Source organism: Squalius cephalus, assembly GCF_949319135.1.
Source record: "Squalius cephalus genome assembly, chromosome: 12".
NCBI classification, from domain to species: Eukaryota; Metazoa; Chordata; class Actinopteri; order Cypriniformes; family Leuciscidae; genus Squalius; species Squalius cephalus.
In genome coordinates, this window is record NC_137133.1 from 9,311,230 (window position 1) to 9,339,229 (window position 28,000).

The window sequence follows — 28,000 nt, forward strand, 5'->3', positions numbered from 1 at the left end:
TGAATAACTGGAGTAGGAAAATAAACGGATATTTTACGTCGACCTCATTAATGCCTAGTGATTGTTATTGGATTAAGTGTATTTTAAACACTCATGCATCATAGTACTAGAACAGCAGTGTTCTGGTACATTTGAGTTTTTACAAGTTTTAGCATTTCTTCTCTCCCGCCTGTTTGAATAAGCCCACCAGTAAAGCTCTTCGCAGAGAATAAGAGCCTTGGGTATGAAAACATGTTCCCATAGCCGTCCCACGTCAGCACTAAGGCATGTTTGACCGAGTTCCAGCCTTTGAGAAGGAGAAAAAGAAGAAAAAAAAGAGAGCGAGAGAGCAAGCTGAGCCATTTAAGTACAGACGAGACTTTTTTTCTGTTCTCACATGGCATTTTGGGTGGCAGTGAGTGATTGGCATCATCAGTCACTGTGCAGTGAGCGTGTCTATAATGGCACACAATCCCACAGACAGTAGAAGGAATCTCTCTGTGTTCGCCCTCATCAGTGTTTGTGCCAAGGCAAATCTCACTGGCTGTTACCACAGGCCAAATCCTGACTGGACCATTTTGCTCTAGGATTTTTGGGATTGCCGTGCCTGTGTGCCGTTACCTCATTCAGATTGTTAGTCATTTTGTCTGTGCACTTTGGCATCCACTTGCCCATCTTGTCATCCAATGCTCTTACATGTAAATAAACGTATAAATGAAAAGATTGACAGGCTGCTCCACATCTGGCCTGAATTGAGCTCCAGTTAAAAACAACAAGCGCGAACGAGCAGGAAGTTTATGGGTGGAATAGTGGAAGCGTTCGACTCAATGGAAGCCCATAAAATCCACACCAGGAATTCCGTAACAGTCAACAGTCTCTCCGGCCCACAGCAGCGGGCAGAAAGAGAATTCCACTCGGAGCGCTGAATTAACACAATTACCGCCACGTTTGGATTATTGCTTTTTAAACTCCTTCTTTGCGGGAGTTCTGTTTTTATGCTGAATCGAGGGATTTATGCGTGTAGTTATTAATGGATGACGTGTCTGTAGGATTTTCAGCTGCTGTTTTGATACTGTCAGCCCGTCTCGCACATAGTAAACCTCTCCCATTCTGCTCTCTATCTCATTGATTATCAGTTAGATGGAGATTGTCAGTGTACCTTTCAAAACTTTAGGGTTTTAGTAGGATTTTTTGGTCACACTTCAGTTTAGGGGCCAATTCTCACTATATTAACTACGACTTTTGCCTCAATAAACTCCTAATTACTGCTTATTAATAGTTAGTAAGGTAGTTGTTTAGTTTAGGTATTGCATAGGATTAAGGGATGTAGAATATGGCATTTATGAGTACTAATAAACATGCTGCAATGCACATGCTAATAAGCAACTAGTTCATATTGGACCCTAAACTAAAGTGTTAAGGTTTTTTTTTTTTTTTTTTTTTTTCTTATTCAAAACAACAAATTTATACTTTACCTTAGCAAGTATTAAAACGATCAAAAGTGAAAGTAAAGATATTTACAAAAGATTTCCGTTTCAAATAAATGCTGTTCTTTCTATTCATCAAAAAATCCTGAAATAAATGTATCACAAGCAGCACAACTGTTTTTAACATTGCTAATAATAAGAAATGTGTGTCTTGAGCAGCAAATCATCATATTAGAATGATTTCTGAAGGATCATGTGACACTGAAGACTGGAGTAGTGATGCTGAAAATTCAGCCTGTCTTCACAGGAATAAATTACAAAATATTTGAAAATAAAAAAATTATTTTAATTTGTAATATTTCACAATATTACTGTATTTTTCTGTATTTTTGATTAAATAAATGCAGCCTTGGTGAGCATAAGTAGCAAAAATCTTACTGATCCCAAACTTATATAAATGGTAGTGCAAGTTGTTCTAAGACTTAATAACATTTGTCATAATTTGTCAGTTTAGCTTAAATTTAGATCCAAGTCATTATGAGCTCCGTGTAGGAGTGTAGAAGCGGTTTTACTGCCATTCTAATTTTGTCTAAGAAAAATGAAAACTAGCCGTACCTGTCTGAGTAACTGCGAGGGGCAGTTTCATGTGTGTTTTTATTTTTTTAGATCAAGCTGATAAGTGTAATAGTTTACTCATCTGTCACTCTTATTTAGGAGAACATCATCTACAGTCATTTGTTGGTTTTGCTGTTTCTTTGGCAGGTATTGAAACCGCAAAGTTCTTCAGCATTGTGAAACTATTCAGTTTCAATTTACGACAAGTTTGGTTTCACCATTTGAGCACGTTGCCCTGCAAGTTTTAGATTCTTTATGTAAAGTACATGTTTAATAATATTTCTAATCAAAATTTGTACTCCATCCTGGCTCGAATTTTTGAGCCAAGAAGGTTTAAATGCATCTTCCATATAATTTTCATCTTTAAAAATGAATTGGCACAATTATTCTAGGTAAAGAAAAGTCTAAAACGCTGTGGCAGTTATCATGAGTCACACCTTCCTTCAGCAGATTATTTGCTTTAAACTGAATGTCTGAATGTGTTCATCTACCCATCCTTATGTCTCTTCAAACCGGTTTAAAAAAAAAAAAGATTTATCAAAAAATCCTGAATAATATGTATCAATAAAATACACGTTTCCGTAAAAATATTAAGTATCAAACAAGCATATTATAGTGATTTCTGAAGGATCATGTGACACTGAAAATTTAGCTCTGCCATTACGGGAATAAATTATATTGTAAAATATATTAAAATGTTATATCAGGTTGTAATTATATTTCACAATATTACTGTTTTTACTGTGTTTTCGGTGAGCATAAGATACTTATTTCCATATAAATATGTATTTTAGGTTGTGATTTGAACCCGTTTTGTACTTAAACTTGCACCCTATCTCGCATTTATTTAAAGAAGTACTGATTTTGTATTCCACAAAACAACCTATATAAGTATAAAGCTAAGTGCATCTCTTGGAGATTTCTGTGGATGATTTGTCCTGTGTGTTCTGTGGTTAAATTTAGATCTGTCATTCCTGTCAGAATATCCATGCCTGCAGCTGCTGTGTCACATGTGCACTGCAATTGGAGAACTACAGACCACTATATCACACTGTTTTCCATCTTTCAGACTTTCACTGCACTTTGCAGACTCATTCATGTAGCTGTTCTTTACTCTGCAGTCTGCAACTCATTCATTCTCACATTTCCCATGTGCCAGACTTCTCTCTCCTCTCCTCTCCTTATCTCCTCTGCATTCCTCTTAGAGTGGGAGTTTAACCAATAGAAACTATAGATCCAAGTAAGGCTGACTCAGTTTTTTCGGTCTTATCTCAATGTACAGTACAGCTTACGCTGTGCTGACTTACTAACAATAGATAGAGCGGTCCAACAGGTGGCTCACTATCATTAGAGCAGTTAGGTCCGACTGGTAGCCTTCAAAGATTCCAGATCATTGGAAGCATGTATGATCAGTAATAAAGACAGCAACCAGGCATATATTGAACAAGTCGACATCTATCGCATCATGACTAAACAGGAGGTGAAGAGGGAACATTACCCGCCAGTTTTTGCACACCACCCGAGTACTAAAATAAATGTGGTGAAAAGGAGTTGAGGGTGTTTTTTTTTAAGCTTGATGTATCTCAGATAGGCTTTTTACACAACTGTTTGTGGAAATAAGCGGCGCGACTGTTACAATGACACATGCGTATTAATTATTAAACAAATCTATTCACACAATCATTTGTAATGACTGACAAATTATGTTCATTTAAATATTATATATTATTTTAGAACAGATATGTATAATATTAAGAATTTATATTTACATTTAATTGTAAATATTAAATGTATGTTTACATTTGTTTAAACGCAGATTTTATATTTATATATGAATGTACACCAAGGCTGCGTTTATATTATTATTATTATTATTATTATTATTATATATAAAAAAAACTGTAATATTGGGAAATATTATTACAATTGAACACAACTGTTTTCTATTTGAATATATTTTAATTTGCGTAACCATGATATTGTTTTTGATAAATAAATAGAAAGTTCAACTGCATTTTTACTATATATATATATATACACACACACACACACACACACACACACACACACACACACACATATATATATACACACACACACACACATATATATATATTTACATATAAACACATATATATATTTACATATAAACACATATATGTTTTTTTTTTTTTTTTAACTGCAGGCTTGATGAGCATAAGAGACTTCTTTCAAAAACATTAAAAATAGTAACGTTTCCAAACTTTTGACTGGTACTGTATATATATATATATAGTAATGCAAGTTTTTAATCTCTCTTTTGATCAATTTAATACATCCTTGTGGAATAATAATATTATTTAGTTTAATTGAATTAATAATAAATAGCATTAATTTTACTTTTTAAATCTTACTGAATCCAATTTTTTTAACGATAGTGTATTTGTATTATGTATTTAAAAGTATGTTTTTTGCATAATATTTAACATTGCAGAGTATTCCAAATGAATGCCAAGTTAACTTCTCCAGATATCCTCTGTCCAGTATATGGAGGGATGAGTGTACAGTAGTGTGCACCATGGGAATTGGAAAGCAGCATATGTAGTGTCACTGGATCTCTGTCTGCAACTCTCCCTCTCTTTCTCACTCTCTTAACTGTCCCAGCATTATTTATGCGCTGATGTGCTGCTGTCTGCAGAATTCTCCAGAACATCTTATCAATGCTTGGCTGCTCTGAAGCCTTAAGCGCTACCACTTCAGCGCTACTCTCTCCAGAAACGACAAACCGGCAATCAGTGACCCGAGTGAAGCAGGCAGGAGTGTCTTTACCGCCATGCAAACAGCCGGTCCAAGAGCTGCAGTGAATGTGGGCCAGGCATAGCCTCAGGCAATTACATACATGCACAGAATATAATATATATATATATATATACACATCCATACATACATGACACGCTGTCACTAACACACCCACACAAATTAAAATGGTTTCACACCACAATAGGACTAAGGAAACTGTGAGTGAGGGCAGGGGTGTCACTGGCCTGTGTCGGGACGGATGAGTCATATGCATTGTGCTGTGTCAATATTGATGCTCAGTCTAAATATAACCTAAACCTACACACTATACCACAAAACCTACTAAAGCACATGCATATACACACACACGCACACTAGTGCCGCCCAGCCTGGAAAATGTGTTTTGTTGTTACCTTTTTTTTTTCTCTCTCTCTTTCCCCCATCTGTCAGGATGACGGTATCAAATGCGTATTTTAGCATATATGAAAAATAGAGCATTCCAGGGGTAATGGGAAATGCTGCTATAAATGTTTCATGCTGGATATACACACCCGAACCGTATACATTGATGTGAATGATTAAAAGTTTAAGAGAAATATCCGTCTGGGTACCTGTGCCAGCAGAAGTCAGATTTACAGAAGTGTAGATGTTTTTTCTCCGCTTCCCTGCGTCATTGGATGCTCTGTCGAGGCTTATCCCAGGTGAACATACCACAGCTATGCTGTCAAAACCTCGTCAGAGAAATGCTTTTGTTAGATTGAAAAAACAAAAGAGACGGCTCCTTCACCTTGGCAACTTAATTTTCGAATTCCTTAGATTTTCAGCCAACCCTAACTTGCAGAAAAATGTTTTTTGACCTCTTTCTCCCCCTCGTTCCCTCTTACTTTTTCTCCATTACTTCGTATTGGATTGCTGTATGGGACAGCAGTAATTTCAAACAATGTCGGCTAAGAGCCTGAATGAACTGTGTCTCAGGCATGCTAGATACTGAACTTCCTGCCAAGGTCATTTTCTTTCCCCCTCTGCCATTTTTTTTTTTTTTTTTTCTGGATGGGAAAAAGTGACTTGAGTCCACAAGAGTGGAAGGTATTTAAACAATCAGCGGATTCCTGGTAAGTGGGTGAGATCATTGTTTTAGAGAGAGACAGCAAGCAAAAGGAGAATCAGAGCTTGAGTGAGCGAGGGAGGGCAGAAGGGGTGACCCCTGTGTGGCGAGTTGTTTTCCGTTTGCCAGAGCGACTCAGCAGGCGGACTGCACTCAGAGGGAACGTCGGCTCTGGCAAAGGTCAGAATTCCTCCCAGACGGATTTATTTGTATTGCTTTGCACTTCAGAAACGATGAACAAAACATTCCCATTGTGTGTGTGTGGAGGTTGTTTTACACAGCGGCCTATTGGAAACATCTGCAAATGATGAACGCTTGTATGAATAATCATGAATAAATAATAATCTTTCAGCATGGTCAGCGCAAACAAGTCTGTGATGTTTAACACTCTAGAGGAGTGATGGATGTATTAACCTCAAGTTGTAAAGCTTTCCTCACTGTGTTTGGTAACTTAGAGGTTTTAACACAATTTCTAATTTCATGTTTGTGCGTGCGTGGGTGTGGAAAAAAAGAAAGAAAAATTCAAATCTAAAAAATGTACGTTTGTTGGATTTATTACTTTACACTAACTGCTTCGAAGGTTTAAAAAAGGGTGATCTGGGGGGTGACCATATAAAAAAAAATTTTAATTTATTTTTTCAGAGTGATACTTTTAGATAATGAACCAAACTGAAGGGATGTTTACTAGCTGGCAAAGTTCAAACAGTGACAAATAACAGCCAGTTACTTTTTTAAACAAATATTTTACCATACATTTATGTTAACAATTAACTCAGCATCATTCGTTGATTAATCTGATTAATGTTTTTTAGAATAATATTTCGATTAATAACTTGGTATAAATCTTTATTAGTAATATTTTTTTGTATAATATAACTATTAACTGTATTTTTACAATCTTTATAATTATAATTTTTATAAATGAATAATAAAGTAGATTAAAAAATCATTAATATTAAAGGATTTAAACTTTTACTTATTATTATTAAGTGTTTTAATATTTAATAATTCATTTAGATCTATTTTTGTTAACATTTTACAATAAGGTCTTATTAACATTAGTTAATGCATTAACTAATATGAACTAACAATGAGCAATACATTTGTTACTGTATTTATTAATGTTTGTTAATAAAAAATACAGTCGTTCATTGTTTGCTCATGTTAGTTCACAGTGCATTAACTAATGTTAACAAATACAACTTTTAATTTGAATAATGTATTAGTAACTGTTGAAATGAACTAAGATTAATAAGTGCTGTTGTTCATTCTTAGTTCATGTTAACTAAAGTTGTTAACTAATGAAACCTTCAAATGTAAAGTGTTACCGTTTTATTTTTATTTATTTTTTTCAGCTAGACAACTTGCGGACCACGCTTACTGTCCTCCGTTTTATGATTTCAATATGCGTCGTTGACTGACCGTTAACTTAACCTTCAAAACAACAGTTTATTGTCTGAGAGACGTTTTACGTTTTCTGTAGTAAATTGATGATTTGTGGGGCACTGAGGTGTGAATGAATAAAAAACAAACATGATATGTGGTTTTACTCTTTGTGCAGCTGGAGGTGTGTAAATGTGCGTGCATCCTGTGAGACTCGCACAGGTGGTGAGGGGGAGGGGTAAGAGGTGGGAGTGGAGCAGCAGGGGTGGCGTGACCACTTCCTGTCTCAAATGTACAGTAAATCGGTCGTGTTTTTACCAAATCAACACCGTGCACCGGTGGTGGCTTTACGCTGCCTGGCAGAATCCTCTCATTGGTTGAGCTCTTGCAGTGTGGCTTGCAGAACGAGACAGCTTTTCTTTGTTCTGTCTTTATTCGTGTAGAGATGTTTTCGCGGTGTCTCTTAAGGGAGAACGATAACAACACTACATCATTTACGACAGAAAAAATACAGGAGCGCACATACCGTACACACAAAACACAACTTTTTGCCGAATGTTGCAGTGGTAAACAACAGCGTAAGGAAAAGCCTGAGGTGAAAGGAAATGATGTTTCACCCCGCTATGCAGAATGGAAAAGATTAGACGTGGTATTTGAGTTCGCCCCGTCATATAGTTGAGTTTGATGTATAGAATGCTGCTTTGACTTGCCTGAGGTGGGAAGCTTGACGTGAGTTTGCGCAGGACAGAGTTAAAGGTTCTTAACCCGAGAATGCAATGGTCACGACCACAGACCTCAAAAGCTTTGAATGTTCTGTACATGCACGCATGTAATAGTGCTGTTAAGAATGCATTGATCCATAAATGGATCTCTCTCTGCATGCACGCCGGTCAGAGTCGAGCTCTGTTTATCAGGTAGCTTCAGGTACGGACAGATTTATGTGAGTGCAGCTCTGTGCTGCAGTCAATAGTTGCGACCTTAACTTACAGTCAACAGGTTGAAGTGGCAGGGGTCAATGAGTCCGAGACCTGGCCATTCCAATGATGAGTGTCTTGAAAGAAAACATGCGGCAGCCTCTAATAGTCAAAGACTCACTGGTTAATAGTGTTTTAGATTGCTTTGAGTGTTATTATGTGCTATATTTTACTTTGTGGACATTATTTATACATATAATAAAAATAATTAAAAACATTTTTTATATATATATATATATATATATATAATTTTTTTTTTTTTTTTTTTAACAGCCATTTGAAAAAAATCCAACCAATTAACATACATATATTATATAATAAAATAATAAGTGTAAAATATTATTTTATATAATGTTATTAAATAATAAGTATTAAATCAAATTTAATAAAATATACATATAATAAAATAATAGTAATAAGTATTAAATGTTATTTATATATATATATATATATATATATATATATATATATATATATATATATATATATATATATATATATATATAATGTTAATTGGTTGAATATTTTTTTCAAATGGCTGTTAGAAAAGTTTTTTGTTATTTAGATCATTTGATCATTTTAAAGAACAAACAAAAAAGCAACATTAATAACTGTAAAAAATATTAATTCTGAGAAACATTCTGAAAGTAACTCATTTTTATGGCATATCTTAAATTAAGTTCTTTTTAATCTTCTTCTATTTATTTGTTATTAAGCCATTTATTTTTAATCTTCCTATATTTGTTCTAGACTTTTTAATAACAAAACATTTTTATTTTCTGTGTTATTTTTCTCAGTAATTTCTGTATTTCGTTCTGTTTTGGTATGCAGGTGTGTAAGTTGCCATGGTGTTCTAATTCAGAAATATTTGTGCAGTTCGATGCCATGTAGAGGAACGTTTATATGCAGATGTACGGAAGCCGAAGATAACTAGTCCGGTTTGTTTGTCTTCTCATATAGACATAGACAGGGAATATCTTGCAGAACAGGACTCCACCTTTGCCAAAAGGCAAATGCTTACAGCAATTACTAAGTAAACAAACAAAAAAAAAGAAGTGGAAAAAGAGAAAGCCAAAAATGTGGGGTGATGTAACATTTCAGCCTGTCTGACACATGGTTTTCAACATTTAAAAATGTTTCCATGAAGCTTGTTCCAAAAGAAAAAAAAAGTATTATGACATGTATTTCTTTCTTTGTATGTTTTCAATGATTTTCTATTCAATAAATACATTTTATATAATTTTTTCTAAATCATATTATGTAGTTTTTGGGGGGTAATTTTACATTAGAACATTATCTTTAGATAATTTATTTTACCATTGAATATATTTTACACCAACTGTGAAAGCTGAAACTTTTTACAGAAAATCGTATACATTTTGCTTTTCAATTTTACAGTTAGAAGTTTTAAACTTCAGTAGAACCTTTAGTAATACCTAAATTAAACCTAAAGAAAGACAGAAAAGAAAAAGTCAAATGCAAATCTAATATAATTAAAGGTCAAATTAATTCTATTAGAATTATGCATTTTTCACAATTTAATGTCATAGATGGTGATGTGCAGGTAAAATAAACCACTTTAATATTTATATTATAAACTACTTTAATATTTATAAGTCTTTAAAAAATGTCAGCTGGCAGAGAATGCTAAAAGTCGTTTGGCATACATTAGTAAGTTAACAGGTTTCCAACACAGAATCAAATGACTGCCAAATTAAGTTTCAAATGTTTCTGAGACCACAAATGATGTAGATCACTTTTCAAACATGACACGATCACTTTGTAAACTATATTTCACGGCCGAACCTGCCGTCGTTCTGCCAGAAGTTCATGACATCATTCTTTTAGAACAAGCGTGATCTAGAGCAAGCACCTAAACCTCTCTGTTTTGCCTGATAAGACATAAAGCCTCATTCGTTGTTGTGTTTATCTGAGAAAGATATCATGTATGATAATAAGAAATGCACTGTTCATTACAGGAAAGGAAGTATGGCTGGGGTTTACAGTTGATGAAGTTCGAGGGGCGTGTGTTTGCGTGACAGAGGTGGAGCTTACTCCACACACAGAGAGACGTTCCTCTCTTAGGAGGCCTGTGCTGTCGAACCCGAAAAACCCAGCCGAGAACTGTTGCTGGCGCTGCACCACAACATGCGTCTCAATCCCACAGTCACACAGGAGCATCTCAGCGCATGCTAACACTTGGAGCTGTCACTGTCAAACAATGGAACAGACCACTGTGAGTGATCAAATTTGAGTTTTTGCTTTTACACCTCATGCATATGCATAAAAAATGGGCGGCTTGTTCTGTCCGGCTGTGTCACCAGGTTTGGGATTGCTATTGCTATGTTTTGTTGGACGTGATTTGAAAGTCAGAAAGACTTAAGACATTATCAGATTTTGTATAGACCCAACAGCCTCAAAAGATCAATGAGGTGGATCACGTTCACAGTAGAGTATCAGGTCAGTTGCGGGGCGGGTAAACGTTTGACGTGTCCTCAAACGTCCCTGCAGATATCCAGTGGTCCCCTTGTAGAGCTGAATGAAACAGCCTACCATCGTGCAAAATATCTCTATTAAAAATTGCATATCAAGCGTTTAGTTTCAGTTAGGAAGTCTGCCATTTTGAGGAGAAGGCACTTTGAGGGCGAAACTGCACCAATAAACAAAAGATTTTTTCAAAAAGTTTTGCTTTTCTACACTAGTTTGTGTACGTCAATTTCTAAAAGTGCCTTACAAAGGAAATAAAGCTTCCTTTTCAGTTTCCTCTCCAGGTGCTGCAAATATCAACCGTATAAATAAATATCGAGCCACAAAGTGACTGTACTATTAACTCGATGTAGTAAAACAACTTTCGTTGTTGGTGAATTCCTGCAAAAAAAGGTTAAATCTAATTATGAATGCATTGTAGTACCTTGTTGGATCCATTTTTTTCTTTCTTTCCCTGAAAGATCAGTCATACATTCCAGTCGAACTATTAATACGGTGGAACGGCTTGTCATGCTGTGAGAGGGAAAAATTTGATCATTTTGAAACGTGACTCTAAAATCCTAGAGTTAACGGTCTCACATACACCAAATGTGTATGTAAAGTCACGCTTCATATTAAAAAGGACAAAGGAAAACTTGTCTCAGGGTCATTATACTCACTCACAGACTTACATAGGTGATGCTTCTGGTTATTCAGCGTTTTCTGTTGTTGGTAGAAGAAAGTTCTTAGGTGTGAGATCAGATTTCTGGGTGCAATGCAGGTCAGAAGAGCACAAAACAATGATTTTTGTTTTAGGAGCAGAACGTATGCAGATCTCTAACGGCTTTTAATGTTAGCCATGCCACACCTGACTATTGTAATGACAGGGAAATTCAAATGTCTGAGACCAGCATAGTGAAAATGCTTCTGCATTTTTCTAATTTAATACAAAATTCGACATAACGATTTGATTCAAAAGTTTCAGAATTTCTTTGCATTTGCTTTGTCCCTCTTTTGCTTTAATGACAGGAGCTGCATTAACTTTACAAGTATGTGTCAAACCTGATGATTATCATGTTCTCCAGCATGATTTGAGATTACCCAAAGAGCATCTTGAGCGTCAGTGGAAGCAAGAACATCCGATTGTCTGTGCAAAGAATCACATAATCAGTCACAAAGTTACTTCTTATAGTGTACTAGAGAAATAGTCCACAATTCAAAATATTTCCTATTCATTTTATGACATAGCATTTCTTTGTCACGTTGAAACAGAGTTAACGACATATTGTTTCTTCTGTATTGCGACATACAGTATATCTGAGTGTAATGGACTTTAAAATTTAGGGTGGGGTCTTGGTTGTTCCCATCGGTTCTTGTTGGATTTTGATATGTGGCCATTGCTTGCAAGCCTGCAGGAACAAATTCTGGCATTTGTCACCAGAGAGAAGTCCAGTTATCACATTTTGATTAAAAATTACAACAAGGTAAAAAGAAAAAAGAAAAAAAAACATATGCATTAGGGCTGGGCGATTTGGCAAAAAATTGAAATCTCTTTTTTTTTTTTTTTTTTTTTTTTTTCAGAACGATTTCGGTTTCAAAAAACTTAAAAGAACAACTTAAAAATGTAACTACAATATGATTCAAGTACCATCCTCTTTATTAACCATCTGGTTAAAAAAGTTCTATTCCAAGTGCACTACACCTGAAGTTATCAGCATGGTGTAAATTTATATTTACTTTTATTTAAAATAATAACAGTAAATATATTTTAAATAAATATTGAAATAGTTGGGTATTTCAAACAGCCTATAACATAAAAAAAAACAAAGTTGGCTTTAAAGCACATTCATTGATTTTGTACATCTGAAGTTATCTCATGTGATCTACTGTTTTGGCATATTCATAAATTGGTCATTTGCAAATAACCGACACAGCAAGTTTACTGTATATCCTATATATACGTCAATCTTCTGTATCTATCCTCAGTTCTTTCCTCAGAGTGTGTGCAAACTGTGAGGCAGCGATCTGTCCCGTTCCCAGTGTGCTTTTCTGCATGTGCAGCATGGGGTGAAGCCAGTGAAAGAGGACATTGTTCGTGTCGTAGTGAGGCATGTTGCATGCACTTATAACTCTAACTGAGTGGGTGAAGTTTCCCCCATCATGCACCAGAAATGCCTTTGAATGACTGGATTGTGTGGAAGGGAAAAGCAGCAGGCGTTTAACGCTTTTGTTTTTATTTTTCGCTCTCTTATCTCTGTCGTAAACTCAGTGACATTGTCACTCAGCTTTCTTAAAAGGATAATTCAACTGAAAAAACAAAGTTGTTATCATTTACGTCATTCCAAACTTCTAGACAATCTTTCTTCTGTGGAACACAACATTCTAAAGACTATTTATAATGTCCTTCCATGTAATAGAAGTCAATGGGGTCCAAAACAGCATGAACCCCATTGATGGTCAAAACATTTGTAAATGACTGAATGTTCAATTTTGGGTGAACTATCTCTTTAAGTGATGTAACTGGGGAACAAAACTTACGTTACGACTTTATGTGTTTCACATTAAACCAGCCAACGAAGTGGATGGAGGAAAAAGAACATAAAGGAAAGAGTGATTTGAGTATGTTGTAATGTCATGGATTAAGATGCCCAGCACAGCTGCATCAGGGCCGAACCGTACAGTGGTGTGTTTCTCATTCTCTCCCATGTCCTAGAGCAATGACTTGTTAAAACGTGTGACTCAGAACGGCTTGTTTGTGAGCAGACCACCTCCAGAGTTTGATTCACAGGCCTCGGCTATTGATTCAAGTCTTCCGCTTGTGCCTAACAAAGAAAACAAATGGCTTTCACGTCTCTCCCTCTTTCTCATGCATTCGTTTCTCTCAAAGAGCATTGATTGATGAAACCACACAAGTGAAGTGTCCTGGTGCCACGGGGGGCTCCCGGCTCGCGGTGATGTAATGTTTTTGAGGTCTGGTAAACGAGTGGATCAACGCAAATATGAAAACAAAGTTTTCAAGATTTCCCTAAACACGTGCTCGTTTGTTTTCGGCGAGTCGCAGAGGAGCGTTTGCTCTCCGCGAGTTTTGGCACTTACGTCATGGAACTTGGCGACGTTTATGTCCATTCAGCGAGGGGAAACGTTATGTGGGAAATCAGTCGGTAAGGGTTTCCAAGGATTAAATGACAGAAAATTGCCTATTGATTTGAAAGAGTGCAAGTGAACATTTCGTCATATCCTAAAAAGTGAATCATTCAGTGGCACCCTTGGGGTTAGTTGATGTTTCATGTGCTTTTTAATATGACAGATAGACCTTTGGAAATGACTGACGGCATTCAGTACGTAAATGACCATTTTGTGTTGGCTTGCATGGCTTCTTTTCAGCTATTTCCTTTGGTTCTTTTATAAATCACAAATGTGACACCGGCCGCTGAGCTCATCTTACTGCCCCGTGAGAAACTACGGGCTATGACACCATCTCCTGTTCTGGGTGTGTGTTTGGTTCGAGGAGTCTCCTCTGTGTCAAAGAGCTGCATGTTGAGGCTTCCTCCGATGCTCCGGGCGGAAAGGAGAGCACGGAGCGAAAGGTCATAGAGAACGAAAGAGGTTATTTTTAACCCTGCTGTATCATGTATCACCTCCTACCATGAGATTGGGTGAGGGAAGATATTTCAGGATGCTCTTGGGTATTAGGTCAGGTGAAACCAGGTGCTGTTCTTTTCTCATGTTTTCATCCAATTATGCTTTCTGAAGAAGAAAAATCTATATCCATGGTCAGTAGTGGTTGACCAATATGGATTTTTTTTATGGCCAATGGTGATACTGATTTATTGGAGAGCAGAGTGGCTGTTGGCCGAGATAAGACAATAAGATAAGTAAATAAATAGCCTATAACAGTTGCTGCAACATTTGTATTTGCTATATTAGATATAATTAATCAATATAACAATTTTTTATTAAATTGATTAAAAAAATTAAGCTTTAAAATAAACAGATTTATGCTTTAGCAACTTGATTCTGTAATCCTGTTATAGTACTACTTATTGCAAATAAAGAAATAGTTAAAAACATGAATAAACACTGTAATCAACTGTGCTTTTGGGACAGTTTGTGTGCATTGGGAATCATATTTTGTCAAATAAAGACCAGTTTATTCTAAATATAAAAATAATAATATAGCGGTAAACTGGTAATATGGCGGCATAGTTTGAAATCAAAGATTTAAAGTCTGCGTGAACCGGAAGTTGCAAACGACTTTTCTCCAGTGTTATGACGTATTTCCAAGTGAAACGGAATATTGAACAGAGGGCAGGGTTTTACTTAGCGCTCCTCCTCTCAATCTCTGCTCATAACAGACTAACGGTTTGAGGGGAGTGGTTAAGCGTTTTCAACCCAAGCCGTCAAACCTACGTCATCAGAAAAAGACGCCATTCCAGACCGGAAGTAACTTTTCAGATTTTGATTAAAGATTACCATGGTAAAAAAATTTTTTTTATATATATTTACTTGCACGGATTAATTGTTCACCACAAGACTAGTAATATGCGCTAACAAAATAAATAGGGTCAATTTTGATTTCATGGGGAATTTAAAGATGACACTTGCATCTGCACTCTGGTGCAGTCGTTGTTAGCGCTGTCAAAGTAAAAGTCCTGTTGCTATCCAAATAATCTGAAACGTATTGGCTGATAAACTTATCAGTCGATGCCAATCATTTAAAATACCAAATATAGGACAATATATCAGCCATGGCAATATACTGTGTTTACACATTACACAGTGGTCAGTGGCACTTAAGTGTTTACCACAGCTGCAGTCACAGATGGCACAGTACAGTACCTTTGCAGTGCTCAGACGCTGTTCAAACATATGGTAAATAGCTGGGGAATGCTTTTCTCATGCCTGCAAGGGTATGAGCTAATGCATTTTGGGATGACATTCATTAGATAAATAGATAAATTTGATATTAGATAAATCTCTGACCTGACAAAGGTGACACTGAATCCTTTTCACTTCCTCTCTTTTATTTTATTTCCTTCACACGTGTCTCTTTTGTTCCAGTTGGTTTCTGGGAATGGCCTATTTTTTTTTGTAACAAGTCATTTTTTCCCATGATGCAGCCGCTGCCCTACCCCATTCATGTGGGGTGTCGGGATAGGGGCGATCGGGGTTAGTTTTTGAAAATTGATTTCTCTACAGAATGAATAAAAATCTTGACTTTATACTGCACTTGAAAAGGAATACAGTTCGTGTTTGGAGGCAGTAAGATTTTTTACATAAATAAATTACGTGTGTGTGTGTGTTTATATATGTATATATTGTTATTTTATTGTTAGTGAGTTGTAGCCCTTGTGACTACAACTAGCTCCCCTACTGTATAATATGCAGCAGTTTGTCCAGCATAAACCTTATGTTTGTACATGTAGCTCAAAGGGGGTGGTATTAATGAAAGCGGAGGAATCCCCAGCCTTCGTGCAGCTCTTGGGTGTTTTGTGTCCCTTTTGTCTCTCTCTATCTCTCCCTGGTGATTTCTCACTGTCTGGACTTTGGGAAATAGGGGGACGTTTGTTTCTGGAATGCACTTCTCTTAGCCACGCTTGGCATCAGAACATCTTTGTTCGAAAGTGAGGGAGGAAGGTCTAGGAGTTGCCGCAGAGGGTTATTGGGGAGTGTTGTTTTTTTTGTTGTTGTTGTTTTTTTTTTTTTGGATGAGGTAGGGGGTAAAGCTGCAGATAAGTTCATTCATTCATTCATTCATCCGCCCGCCCGACTTGGGCCTCTACCTTCTTTTATTTTTAGCCAAATCCATCAGGCTTGACAAGCGGGAAATTTGAGCCAGCGCGGGGCAATGCTCCAGAGCCCCCCACTCCACACCGTCATTCTTCTCTCGATCCCCACACTCTCTCTTCCTCTCCCCCCTGGGAAAAACAGAGCAGAGTTGAGGCTGGATTCAGACCGCCAGAGATGTTGAGTCATGTGAGTCTGTGTACACACTACACACAGACGCCACTGCTTTATGAGGGTGACACACTGCAAAATGTAGTTTTCTCAATCAGCATTTTTAATTATTTTCAAGTAAAAATCTATTATTAAATTATACATTTATTTGAACAAAAAAAAATTGTCCTTTTTTCAGGTATTTATTTATTAAAGTATTTATTTTTACTTTATATTTTTTAATCCCTTTTTATTTATTTTATTTAGTAATATTTATATCTGTTTGTTTGTTATAAATCTAACAATTGTTCTTAAAAACAAACTGGGTAAAAAATAATGATTTTAAGCGTAAATCTAACAATTGATCTTAAAATGAAATGCCAACTGGGGGAAAATAGAATAAAATAAAATAGTTTTAAGCATAAATCTAAGATGTGTTCTTAAAAATGAAAAATATGTTTTTAAATATGTTTGCTAAAAAAAAAAAAAAAAAAAAAAGGATTAAGATAGTGATTCTTTTGCAGTCCAGATATAGTCAAGGGTTGGGCTGTGATCAGGGTAGAGACAGAGAAAGAGCGACAGAGAGAGAGAGAGGTGGTACGTTCCCCTCTGGTTCTTTTATAAGGTAATGTCTGGTGACTCTGGAAGAGGAGACATGTGCACGGAGATATTTTAACACACAGCAGGCAGACGGAGAGCAGGGGAGGGAACCAAGGTGCCTGCCAGGTTCATCTCTTCCTATCTCCCTTTCTCTTGCCTTGCCCTGACTGCCTGCCCAGTCCAGCGTTCACAGCAGACTGGAACATAGCAGTAAAGTAAAGCCAGAACAAGCTGAAAAGCGCACTCACACACTAAGAGGCAAGTGTCAGCCTTGAGTTTGACCTATTAACCTGCATGTTACTGTCTGACCGCTTCCCTTCAGGCTGTAATGTGTTTGCGTGCACTCCAGAGACTCCAGTCCCGCTCTACAGCATGGTTTGAGTTCAGTGTCCACTACGCTTAGTTATGGTTTGTATTATGCAAGGGCCACACCGTATTATGTTTCTCTTTAGATATATGGTGGAAAGGAGGAGAGGAGTGTGTGTTTGCACACGTGTCTGAGTGCGTGTGTTTTTTAATTTATTTATTTTTTGGTTATTTCTCTTTTTCTATTTTATAGATTTATTTTTAATAAAATTCTTTCTTATAAGTACATTTACATGTATTCATTTAGTAGGTGATTTTCATCTAAACCAAGTTACAAATTAAGAATGCAGCGTCAGGCTAATTAACTATTGATGAGTCAGTCAACAATTGGCTACTGGTGAGCTGGCATGATTCAGCAAAACTATGTAATGGCTGAAATCCATTTGAAAAGCTTGTGGGAGATTTTATAATGTTTTTTTATTCTTCCCCAAAAAGCAAATTTTGGTTTTCTGAGTTATGCATTTCTCAGAACAGTATAAATTTAGTATGTTGGACATGGACATGTAACATCTGTGGCCCCACTCCATCCCTCCAGTGTTGTCAGTGTTATTTTCATTCAGCACCTCTCAAATCTAATTTGAGTATTATGGTGTCAGGATCTGTCCTGCCTGTCAGCCTGAGGTAGGGTTCAGACCATGGTTAAGTACAAGCTTCAGCAGGCGCTGACACGGCCCTGATGTACCCTCACTTATCTATCTGTTTCATCCTCTATACTACATCTCATCCAGTGTGACATCACCGCACAGGCCGCTACCACATCAGAATGTGTGTGTACGTGCTGTCTGACACCAGCAGGTTTGTGGGTTTTCAGGATGGTCGGCTAGTCGATTAGTGAAGTTGACTATGGTATATCTAAATTTTTTTCATTGTGGTATTTTTAATAGTGTAGTAAATAATGAGTCTGATGACTGTGTGTTGTGCTTGAGCTGTTAAACAGTTTGCAAAGTAAAAAAGGTTTTACAGATCATTTTTTGAGGATTCGACCATGCACACTGCGCAATGTGACGTCGGAGTGACGTCTTTTCTAAGTCATTTTTGGACGTCCAATTTCGGTCCACTGAAGGGGTTCTTTTGTAACGCCAGGCGACGTCTTTTTTCGACGTCTACCCCACGTCTAATCTTGACGTCCATGGGACCTCCTTGTAAGGGTTATTTATAGTCCAAATGTGGTCGTTTGTGGACATCTTTTCAACATCAAATTTAGACTAATTTTAGACATCGATTTTATACAACTTCTATAACTGTAGTCCCATGTTTCAAAAGGGTGGAGGACATGTTTTCTGTACCATGTATTTACATTTATGCATTTTGCAGACGCTTTTATCCAAAGTGACTTACATTGCATTACACATTTACATTCCTATCAGGTCTTGCTTTCCTTGGGAATCAAACCCATGATCTTGGCGTTGCAAGCGCCAACGCTCTACTGTTTGAGCTACAGCATTACACCTTTGTATGCGTCTCCAGTTATCACCTGCTGCTGAGACAATCAAATGTAGTTTTTGGAAAATGGTCTTAAATAATTATAAATAATCTGTATTCATATGTATTAGTCATGTTGATAACAACGTTGATATTTGTAAAAAAACAAACAAACATATTAATCATGTAAATTTCCTGCACCTGTCATAGACGTCTAAATAAATTACCCAGTTCAAAGGTAAAATGTTGAACATCAATATGACGTCCAAGTTGGGTCATGGTTGGATGTCCAAATAGTGGACCAAGTTTGGATGTCGAATAGATGTCCAGAATTGGTCGTGGACCGACGGACCCAATATAGACATGATTTGCACGTCTATCAGACGTCCAATGTTTAGTGGCCATTTTAAGATGGTGTGTCAACTCAAGCTAACATTTATAAAGTTATAAAAATGTGTTGAGGCTCCGTCTACCAGTTCTTCAACACAAGAACTCATATTTTAACACCAAAACCAGCCTTTATTTATTTATGCGTTTCACATGTATTCATTTAGCAGACACTTTTTGAGTTAGAAATGAGGAATGCTGCAAATCCAAACTCTAGTTGATTTTATTTATATATATAAAAACTGAGATAAAGAATAAATTAAAAAATACGTATTAAATAACTATTAAAAATTACCAAATTTCCAGTTTCTCATAATTTTATTTTTTAATTTAATTGTATTATTCATTTTATATTTTATTTTATAATTTTTCAAGCTCACTGGCATTCTGCCTCTATTTCACACCTATTGATCAGATCTCTTGCTGTTATTGGGATTTAGTTAGTGTTTGATTGAGTGAGTCTTCTGAAGCATGTTGTTAGCGGCCAACTCTCCAATCACTTATCCCACAATTGCTGTATTTGTCATTCAAGTCCAAAAGAAACAGAAAGCCTAGTAGGGAATTTTGTAATGCAAGTGTCAAGGAGAAAAGAAATCCGTCAGCTCTAACCTGCTTTCAAATGTGGGTTGCCGAAAGACAAATATCCACATTAAAATGACCCCCTGTGCTATATTTCAAAGGGAAAACCCCTCTGGTGTTAAAACAGTCAAAACATCGTAAATTTTCTCTCTTGAGCTTGATGGCAGCCATTTTATGTCAATATACTCACCACTGGGAGATAAAGACATTTAATATGCACTTGTTGTATAATGTCTCAGCTGAAGTGACAATGCTAAAGATCTCCTGAGGCATATTAAATCCCACTGTGTGCTGGAAACTGAAAGTTGACTGAATTCCAATGGGAAACTATGAACGCCTCTGAGGCCTGACCGACGCGTGAGGGAATGCAGGCTTAATAGCACATGAAATGTAAAGGAATGACTACACACCATCATTAATGTGATTGGAAAGAGAAGTATAAAAATCATTCTTCATTTTTCAATTCTTTCTAAATTATTTAAGAATACATTTTCCACTGTCATGAAACACAGGTTTATAAAAGCATGAATGTTGAAAGTTTGAATGGCTTCCTTTTCACGCTCTGAAGTCACGATCGCCATGGTTACCGCTATAATGGGTAACTGGAAGCTGAGCGTGTTTGGCAGATTGCAAAGCCTCGCTTTTGTTTCTTCACGCAGTTTGCTTAGCTTCCTCCTAAAGTAACATGGAGTAATTCATGGTGCTGATCTTAATTGTGAATTTTTATTAGGCATGATAGGTTGATAATAGTATTCACATTTCTTATAGCACCCATTGAAAAGTGTGCACTGTCGCAATCAAATTCCCATCAAATGAAAGAGCCGATGACTCAAGTCAGACATATTGACTGAGAGCTGAGCTGAGCTGAATACTAAGGCTTTCAGTCAAGGACTGGCTGCCCTTCACAGAGCCATCTGATGAATGTGGATTTGTCAATAATCTAAGATGGCCGACTTCACTCTTTGCGGACCTAACCTAAGCTAAATCTGCTCAAATCAATGACTCTTGAAAATGCATTAAGATTAAATCCTATAATCGTGTGACAGGACATGTCAGGAAAATTAGAGATTATGTTGAGTGAGTTAGGTTGAATGGTGCAAAAACAAACAAAGCACTATTAATAAGGTGTATGCAAGGTGAATAAATAATCCCTGCTCCATTTGTGTTACACAGCATTTTTTTTTATTATTTGACAATAGCTGCAACAGCCAGAGGAGCAGTGTTGCAGAAACAACCTCAAAAAAAGCTCCATATTCTCCTCCATCTGGCGGAGGTGATTAGCTGAAGTTGGGCAGATGGTGCCATGGCTAGTTTCCTCATAGCTTTGGGGGTAATCTACACATACTTCCTTACAGGGCCAGCTCTATTAGCAGAGCTCATCGCTATCTCTGCACTCATGGGATTTCACAGAAAGCTCTGTAGATTTATTGCAAAATTATTTGTTTAATGTTTATTTTTGTCCTGTTGGCCAATGAAAATATCGGAAAATCCTTAAAATTTATAAGAGGATAATACTTGCTGTCAGAAAATATATAATAATAATGTAATTATTATTAGGGGTGGCCTCAAGAATCGGTATTGGGGCCAATTTAGGTTTTTTTTTTTTTTTTTTTTGCTGATCCATATCGGCTATTCTGTGTATATAATTGTTTTATTGGAATTACACCATAGTGATAGATGCCCCTGAGAAACTCTCTACACAGCCCTGAAAACATTGAATTGAGTTGAATAACTTTAATGTACTTGATGCAAAAACACTAGAAAAATATAAGTATCGTATTGGGACTTGGTAACGGCAGATACTTAATATTCAATGACTTGGGTGAATCGGGTGCACAAAAATAATTGTTCGGGAAATTAATATCATATAAAACAGTTTTTACCCTGTCAACTGTTTTTCCATAAAAGAAGACAATTAAATCTTATAATATTAAATATATATAACTATTTTAATAAAGAATTATGAACACTTTTTTGTTCATTTATTTGTTGTATATGTATATATTTTTACAAATATATTTAGATTTTATATATAATCAACATTTTATATATATATATATATATATATATATATATATATATATATATATATATATATTTACATTTTAAAATGTAGTTCATTCTTGTATATAAACCTCTAATTTTGTTATTTGATAATTGGGTAAAAAAAAAAACTTGATTTGAGATATATCATCTGAAAAGAAGTCTAATTATCTTAAATAATTAAGTTTCTCAAATATATTTATCTGTTTTTAAAGAAATGTATAGCATTTTACTGGAAATTATTAAAGTTTGTTTCCACAGAATTTCTGCCTGTATTCACAAAATCTGCAATTTTATTCAATATTTTGAAATTCGGACCAATTTCATTCAGTTCCACACATTCCCTCACAATCAGTGCAACATGCACAGATTCTGTGTGGAATCTTACTCATAACTAGATGTATTCCTCAATTAGCATATGCTAACATCAATATATCGCTCACAAAGCCTCAGAATCATTGTTTCCAGAATAACATCCTTTTTTTTTTCTGACTAATAACACATTGTCTGGGTCTGTGCCTGGCCTCGGCTCAATCCCTGTTTCCTGTAGTGGAGCACTGAGCAGGCCTGGCCCTCAGGATGTTTTTGTTTGGGACGAAGCGAGAGGGGAAGGGGGGTGGCTGCGATCCTTGTGTGGCAAACGCACCCAATTAAAAGTGCCGTGGTCAGTGAGTGGACCTGGCATAGAGTGAGTCTGGAAGTGTTGACATACCAAGAATGAAGAAAAGAGAGAGGGAGAGAGAGAGAGAAATGTAGGGATCACCCTGGAAAAAAAGGCACGAGGGAGGTTGGGCGGGCGGCTGTTGGGGGGGAAGGGAGCAGGGTGACTCAAGGCTGTGGAATGCACTCAGTTTAGTCACATATTCACTCGCTAAACACCAGGAACTCCTGAGTCAGCGGCTTCCTCATCAGCCCGCCGCATGTCAGGGCCTCGTCCTTCTCTGTCGCTCTTTCTTTTGTCCCTCTCTCTGTAGTCCCGTCTTCTCGCTCCCTAACACCCCCACACACACACACACACAGCTGTTGCTGTGTGATTGGCAGAACTCCTGGCTCAGTGTCAAAATCAACCCTTCCCCCTCTAACGCCGCCTCCTCTCGCCCTCCTGTCTAGGCTGAGGTGAGGATGAACATATGCTGAAAATGGGTGATGAAACATCTATGGCAATGAGACTCTCCCTTTTGGTGAATGTAAAACTCAGAGCCGTTAGATAATAGAGCAATTAATAACAACACCATAAACGCATGTAAACCTTTAGAGTCATTTTTTCTGCGATAAATATCATTATCTGCACCCTTTAGCCCTCACCCCCCTTTCTTTTAGACGGGATAATCTGTCCGTTGACCTTCTAAGACACGCATCTCTCTCTCTCCCGGATGGTCTGAAATGCTGCACTGATCTTTGTTTATCTGTAATGAAGAGCTGTGTGTTGATAATCATGCACATTCTGTCCTAAGCTGTCATGTATCAGTGCAAAGCGAATACAGCAGTGATTCCAGGGGTAACTATGAGAATTTATATGATTCAAATAAATGAATGTTTATAAAACTTGAAAAAGTTTTATTTTTTATGTTGTTTTCTTAAAAAAAAAAAAAATACTATGAATGGTTTCTTTTTTGTTTACATTTAAAAAATATAGTAATATTGTGAAAATATTATAAAAATTTTACACAACTATTTTAATATATTTTTTAAATGTAATGTGTTTCTGGAATGGCAAAGCTGAATTTTCAGCACCATTACACCAGTCTTCAGTCACGTGATCCTTGAGAAATCATGATGATTTGCCGCTCAAGGAACATTTCAATGTCCATGTGCCTTTGCTGAAATAAAAGTATTCTTTTCTTTCACACTTTTGAATTGTAGTATTTACATATTTAGCCCTGGAATTTAACTATCCAGATGTTGTTTGCAACCAATAGTCATAGAGTTTCTCTCCATAGATATTTAATGTAGTCCTAAACCTCGATAAATCAACTTATTATTGATATTGCATTAATAATTACAGTTTTACAGTAGTGATTTTACCATTGTTCCAAAGCTGACATGGTGAAAAAGGCAGATGAATGATTCTGTTTCTCTGAGCGGTTGTTATCCATGACTGTGTGGAAATGGAGCGCACCTGTCCTTTGCACTGTCATCCTGTCACTCACTTTCCGCACAGTGACATGTGATCTCCATACTCAGAGAGTCAGACGGTGCGGATGTGAGTATTAAAATGAAATATCATGCTCAAAAGTATTATGCTCATGCCATGATGCCCTCGAGTCACGTTGAAAATACTGTAGATCTTTTTTTTTTTTTTTTTTTTTTTTTTTTTTGTGTGTTTTAAAATATTAAACGAATTTCCTCTATCCACCCAGTGAGATAGTAGCAGGCAGAAACATTTTCCTTTTGTGAGCTCAACATGATTTTACAACAGGAGCTCATCATATTTTATAAACCAGTGATGGCAGAGTGTGTACATGTGTGGCTGATTCAGAAGTTCTTTTGCTGGCAGTGTGTAAGTTTGAGCGTGTGTGGGTGTGATATAGTAGTTGTAATGTCATTCTGCAAACCTGTGCTGCTTGCTGCTAACTGGTGGGAGAATCTATCTTTAGCTCTGAGGGGGATTGTGAACAGTTGGCCTCCAAAGCTGGCGCTAACTCCGCTCGCTCAATTAGCACTACAGAGCTGCTAAAGCATGCAGAGAGATGTGCCTCTTCGTGCTGGTGGCTTTTTCACACACTCGCTATAATATTAGTCCTTTTCAATAAAGACGTGAGATGCATTGCTATTTAAAGGCAGTACCCGTTTTCATATTTTTTAATTACAATTCTTAAATTATATAAATTAGTTGTGTGTGTGTGTGTAATACATATACTACACAATATATGGATTTATATAATTATGTGTATATATATATAACTTCTGAAAATGATTATGTAAATTATTACTATTCTTAAATTTGTTTATATATATATATATATATATATATATATATATATATATATATTTTTTTTTTTTTTTTATTTTTTTTTTTTTTATAAAATAAATAATAAGTAATTATAATGATATATATAATCAGTCTTCAGATATATATATATAATTAATATAATTTCATTTTTACCTTTATTTGTGTTATAACCTATTTTTCGGAAAAGTTTATCTCTTTTACTGACACTATTTCTGTGGTATTTTGCAAAAGTTTCCAGTAACCAACGCCATTGCATAAATGTATTATTTACAGTAAGGCATGATACATTTATTAATATTAAATAATAATTGTAATTATTCATTAAAAAACAGATTATTCTAATTTTATTCTCTTTTCATTGCTACCTCAAATACTATAGAGTGGTGCAGGGATGCCGTTAAAAACCCTGAAGACTAATTCGTTCCTGGTTCCCTTGATATTTTCCTGTAGGGTTTTATTTATTAGTTTTTTGATTTTTTTTAATTTGTGAGTAAAACAAAGCCTGTGGTACTTTGACGTTTTGTTGTACAAGGTAAACTGCACACGCTCACACCAGTGGCATAGCGTCTGGGTATGCAGGGTACGCACTGTTGATGGCCCAGGCCCATATACACTGTTGAGTGTGTGTTGAAAGTGGGTCAGTGAAATATCAGAGGAAAAGACAAAGTATGAGACAGCACTTTTACACAAAAGCATGCACACACACACACATACACACAGACCTCCTGTTTCAGGAAGTACGCTGAACAGGAGACGTTAAACACTCAGTTCCTTTTTGACATGTGTTTCCATCACCCTCCATAAGATGAGAGCAGCAGGCAGTGCGGCCACACACACACACACACACTTCCTCACCTCTCGTTTCATGAGGGTAAAAAGAGGCCTACCGCCACTTTTCAGTTTAACTGTTCTTTCAGCCTGTCCCCTGGAAGCCTCTCATATTCTGGTGACTCGTCTATCGTTTGAACCCAGGCCCAGAAAAACAAGCAGGGGAGATAAGATCAGATCTAACAATATTCTACACTGTTTGGTTGCTCCACCGAGAACCCACAGGCCTGACAGCCGTTTGCCAGGTGGATGTGGATTTGTGGGGGGAAAGGTAATAGCCTACTATTTTCTCACCAGAGCCCAAGAGCGTGTTTATTTAATATGATTGATTTCAGCACAGACATTTGGCTTAATTCAAGGGCTCATGATAAGGAAAGTGCAAAACCACATATTTCTGAACATCTTTAAATCTATTATAATCTCAAGGCTGGTTCTAAATTCATCTGTGAAAATGCATAATAACAATTTAAAGAAAATAAAATGGAGATTATGACTTTTTGATACTGATTTGCAGTTAATTTGTGATGCACAACAGAAAATCAATGTCAAAAAGCAACCATCTTCATCTTTAATCGTAATTTTTTTTTTTATGATTATTTTGATGTATATTCATTGATGAACGTAAAACCTGCCTTATTGTCCGTCACATTTACTTTTGCTTATGCTGGCCGCTCACTTGAAGATTTTAAGCAAGATTTTGGTCCCGATGACGACGTCAAGTGTCCTCCATATTTGTTTTTCTTCCTAAGTCACAACAGATTTCATGTTTAGGTTGGTCACCCAAATTCTGCAACAGAAAGCTGCTTGGTTTGAAATTGACTAATGTGTAAGCAGTGCTTCATAAATTGCTATATTAACTATGAACAATGGAGGTTTTTTCGCTGAAATATTGCTAATATGACTGCACCTTTATACATAAGATTAAAATAAAGATTAAAAAAAGAATGTTTAGAAATATTTAGTTTTGAACAACCCTATGTATATACATGATGAACAATTAAATATTCAATGTTTTATATATATATATATATATATACACACATAGAACATTGAATATTTAATTGTTCATGCTTCTTTCCCCTATTATTACTTTTACATTTGGTGTCATCTAATGCTCAAACTATCTATTTAATTTGATTTAAAGATTAAAATCAATCTTTAAAAACACAAATAATTTAATATCACTGTTAAATACAAACTTCAGCAAATCTCAAAATAAATATTTATCATACTGTAAATCTTATTGTTAGGCCTATGTGATGCCTAAATTCACTTGTATTTTATATAATTTTATTATCAGCCATTTATTCATTTTCAGTTTTTATATTGTGCATCTCTAAAATGAACAAAAAGATTCTACATTCATATTTTGCATTTCTCTCTCATAAAAATAACATCTTGTACCCAGACCGTTTATCATCAGCCTTAAACAGCACACTGTAATTTCACTCCATTTTCATCCATTAGACCCCGCTAGAAAGATGAGGTCAGCCCATTGAGAGACAGTGTTTTGATGGGTAACTGAAGTCCGTGAGAAGGTAACCTGATGTGATGGCCTTTTGAGTGAAGCGTGCAAAAAGCATAAATTCATTCCTCTTCCAGACCTCCTCGAGTTTCTGGTGACGTCAGAGACATTCTTATTCCTCTCAGGTCGCCGCGGATATGCATCTTATCTGTCTTTTTCCGTTATCAATACTCCACGAAATCCTTCCCTTCTACTGTTTTCGGGGCTCCCGTGCACATGAGTCGACTTGCACACGGGGATATTTTTAGAGACACAGATAGTGTGTCCTACCAGACGGCAAGGACCAATTAAGCATGTCGTACACCTTCCATTACAAGAAAGAGGAGCTGGAGATGAATGAAGGAGTTGGAAGAGCAAGGATAGAGGGAGAAAGGTGGAGAGGTGAGCCGGCCTGCATGATGTCATTACACCACAATGAAACTCTTTCCTCTTTGGCGATCATCATTTATTTTGTTGCACATTATCTTATGGCTGCGTGCCATATTCGGTTTGTGGAAAATGATCCTGTAGCGGGAAAGCCACTCACAGAGAACTTCCAGTCATGTCTGTGTTTATTGGCTCTCTAATGGACAAGAGAGGCAGCAAAAAAATACACTGCTCATTCATCAATACTCTCTTTCAACCACAAAAAAG

The 28,000-nt window shown here is 36.3% G+C and overlaps 1 protein-coding gene across 6 annotated transcripts in view; it reads left to right on the forward strand.

Annotated features, from left to right (window-relative positions):
* bach2b (BTB and CNC homology 1, basic leucine zipper transcription factor 2b) overlaps positions 1 to 28,000 on the forward strand; it is a 103,865-nt gene that overhangs the window by 11,618 nt on the left and 64,247 nt on the right. For 2 of the 6 annotated variants that reach the window (XM_079888331.1, XM_079888330.1), the window contains exon 2: positions 10,241 to 10,497. The exons of 3 other annotated variants lie outside the window; for them this stretch is intronic. In XM_079888331.1, coding sequence (XP_079744457.1) covers positions 10,483 to 10,497 — 15 coding nt within the window. In that variant the 5' untranslated portion in view covers positions 10,241 to 10,482. Of the gene's footprint in view, positions 1 to 10,240; positions 10,498 to 16,526; positions 16,704 to 28,000 lie in introns of all 6 variants that reach the window. One more of the 6 variants, XM_079888328.1, reaches the window with a different exon arrangement.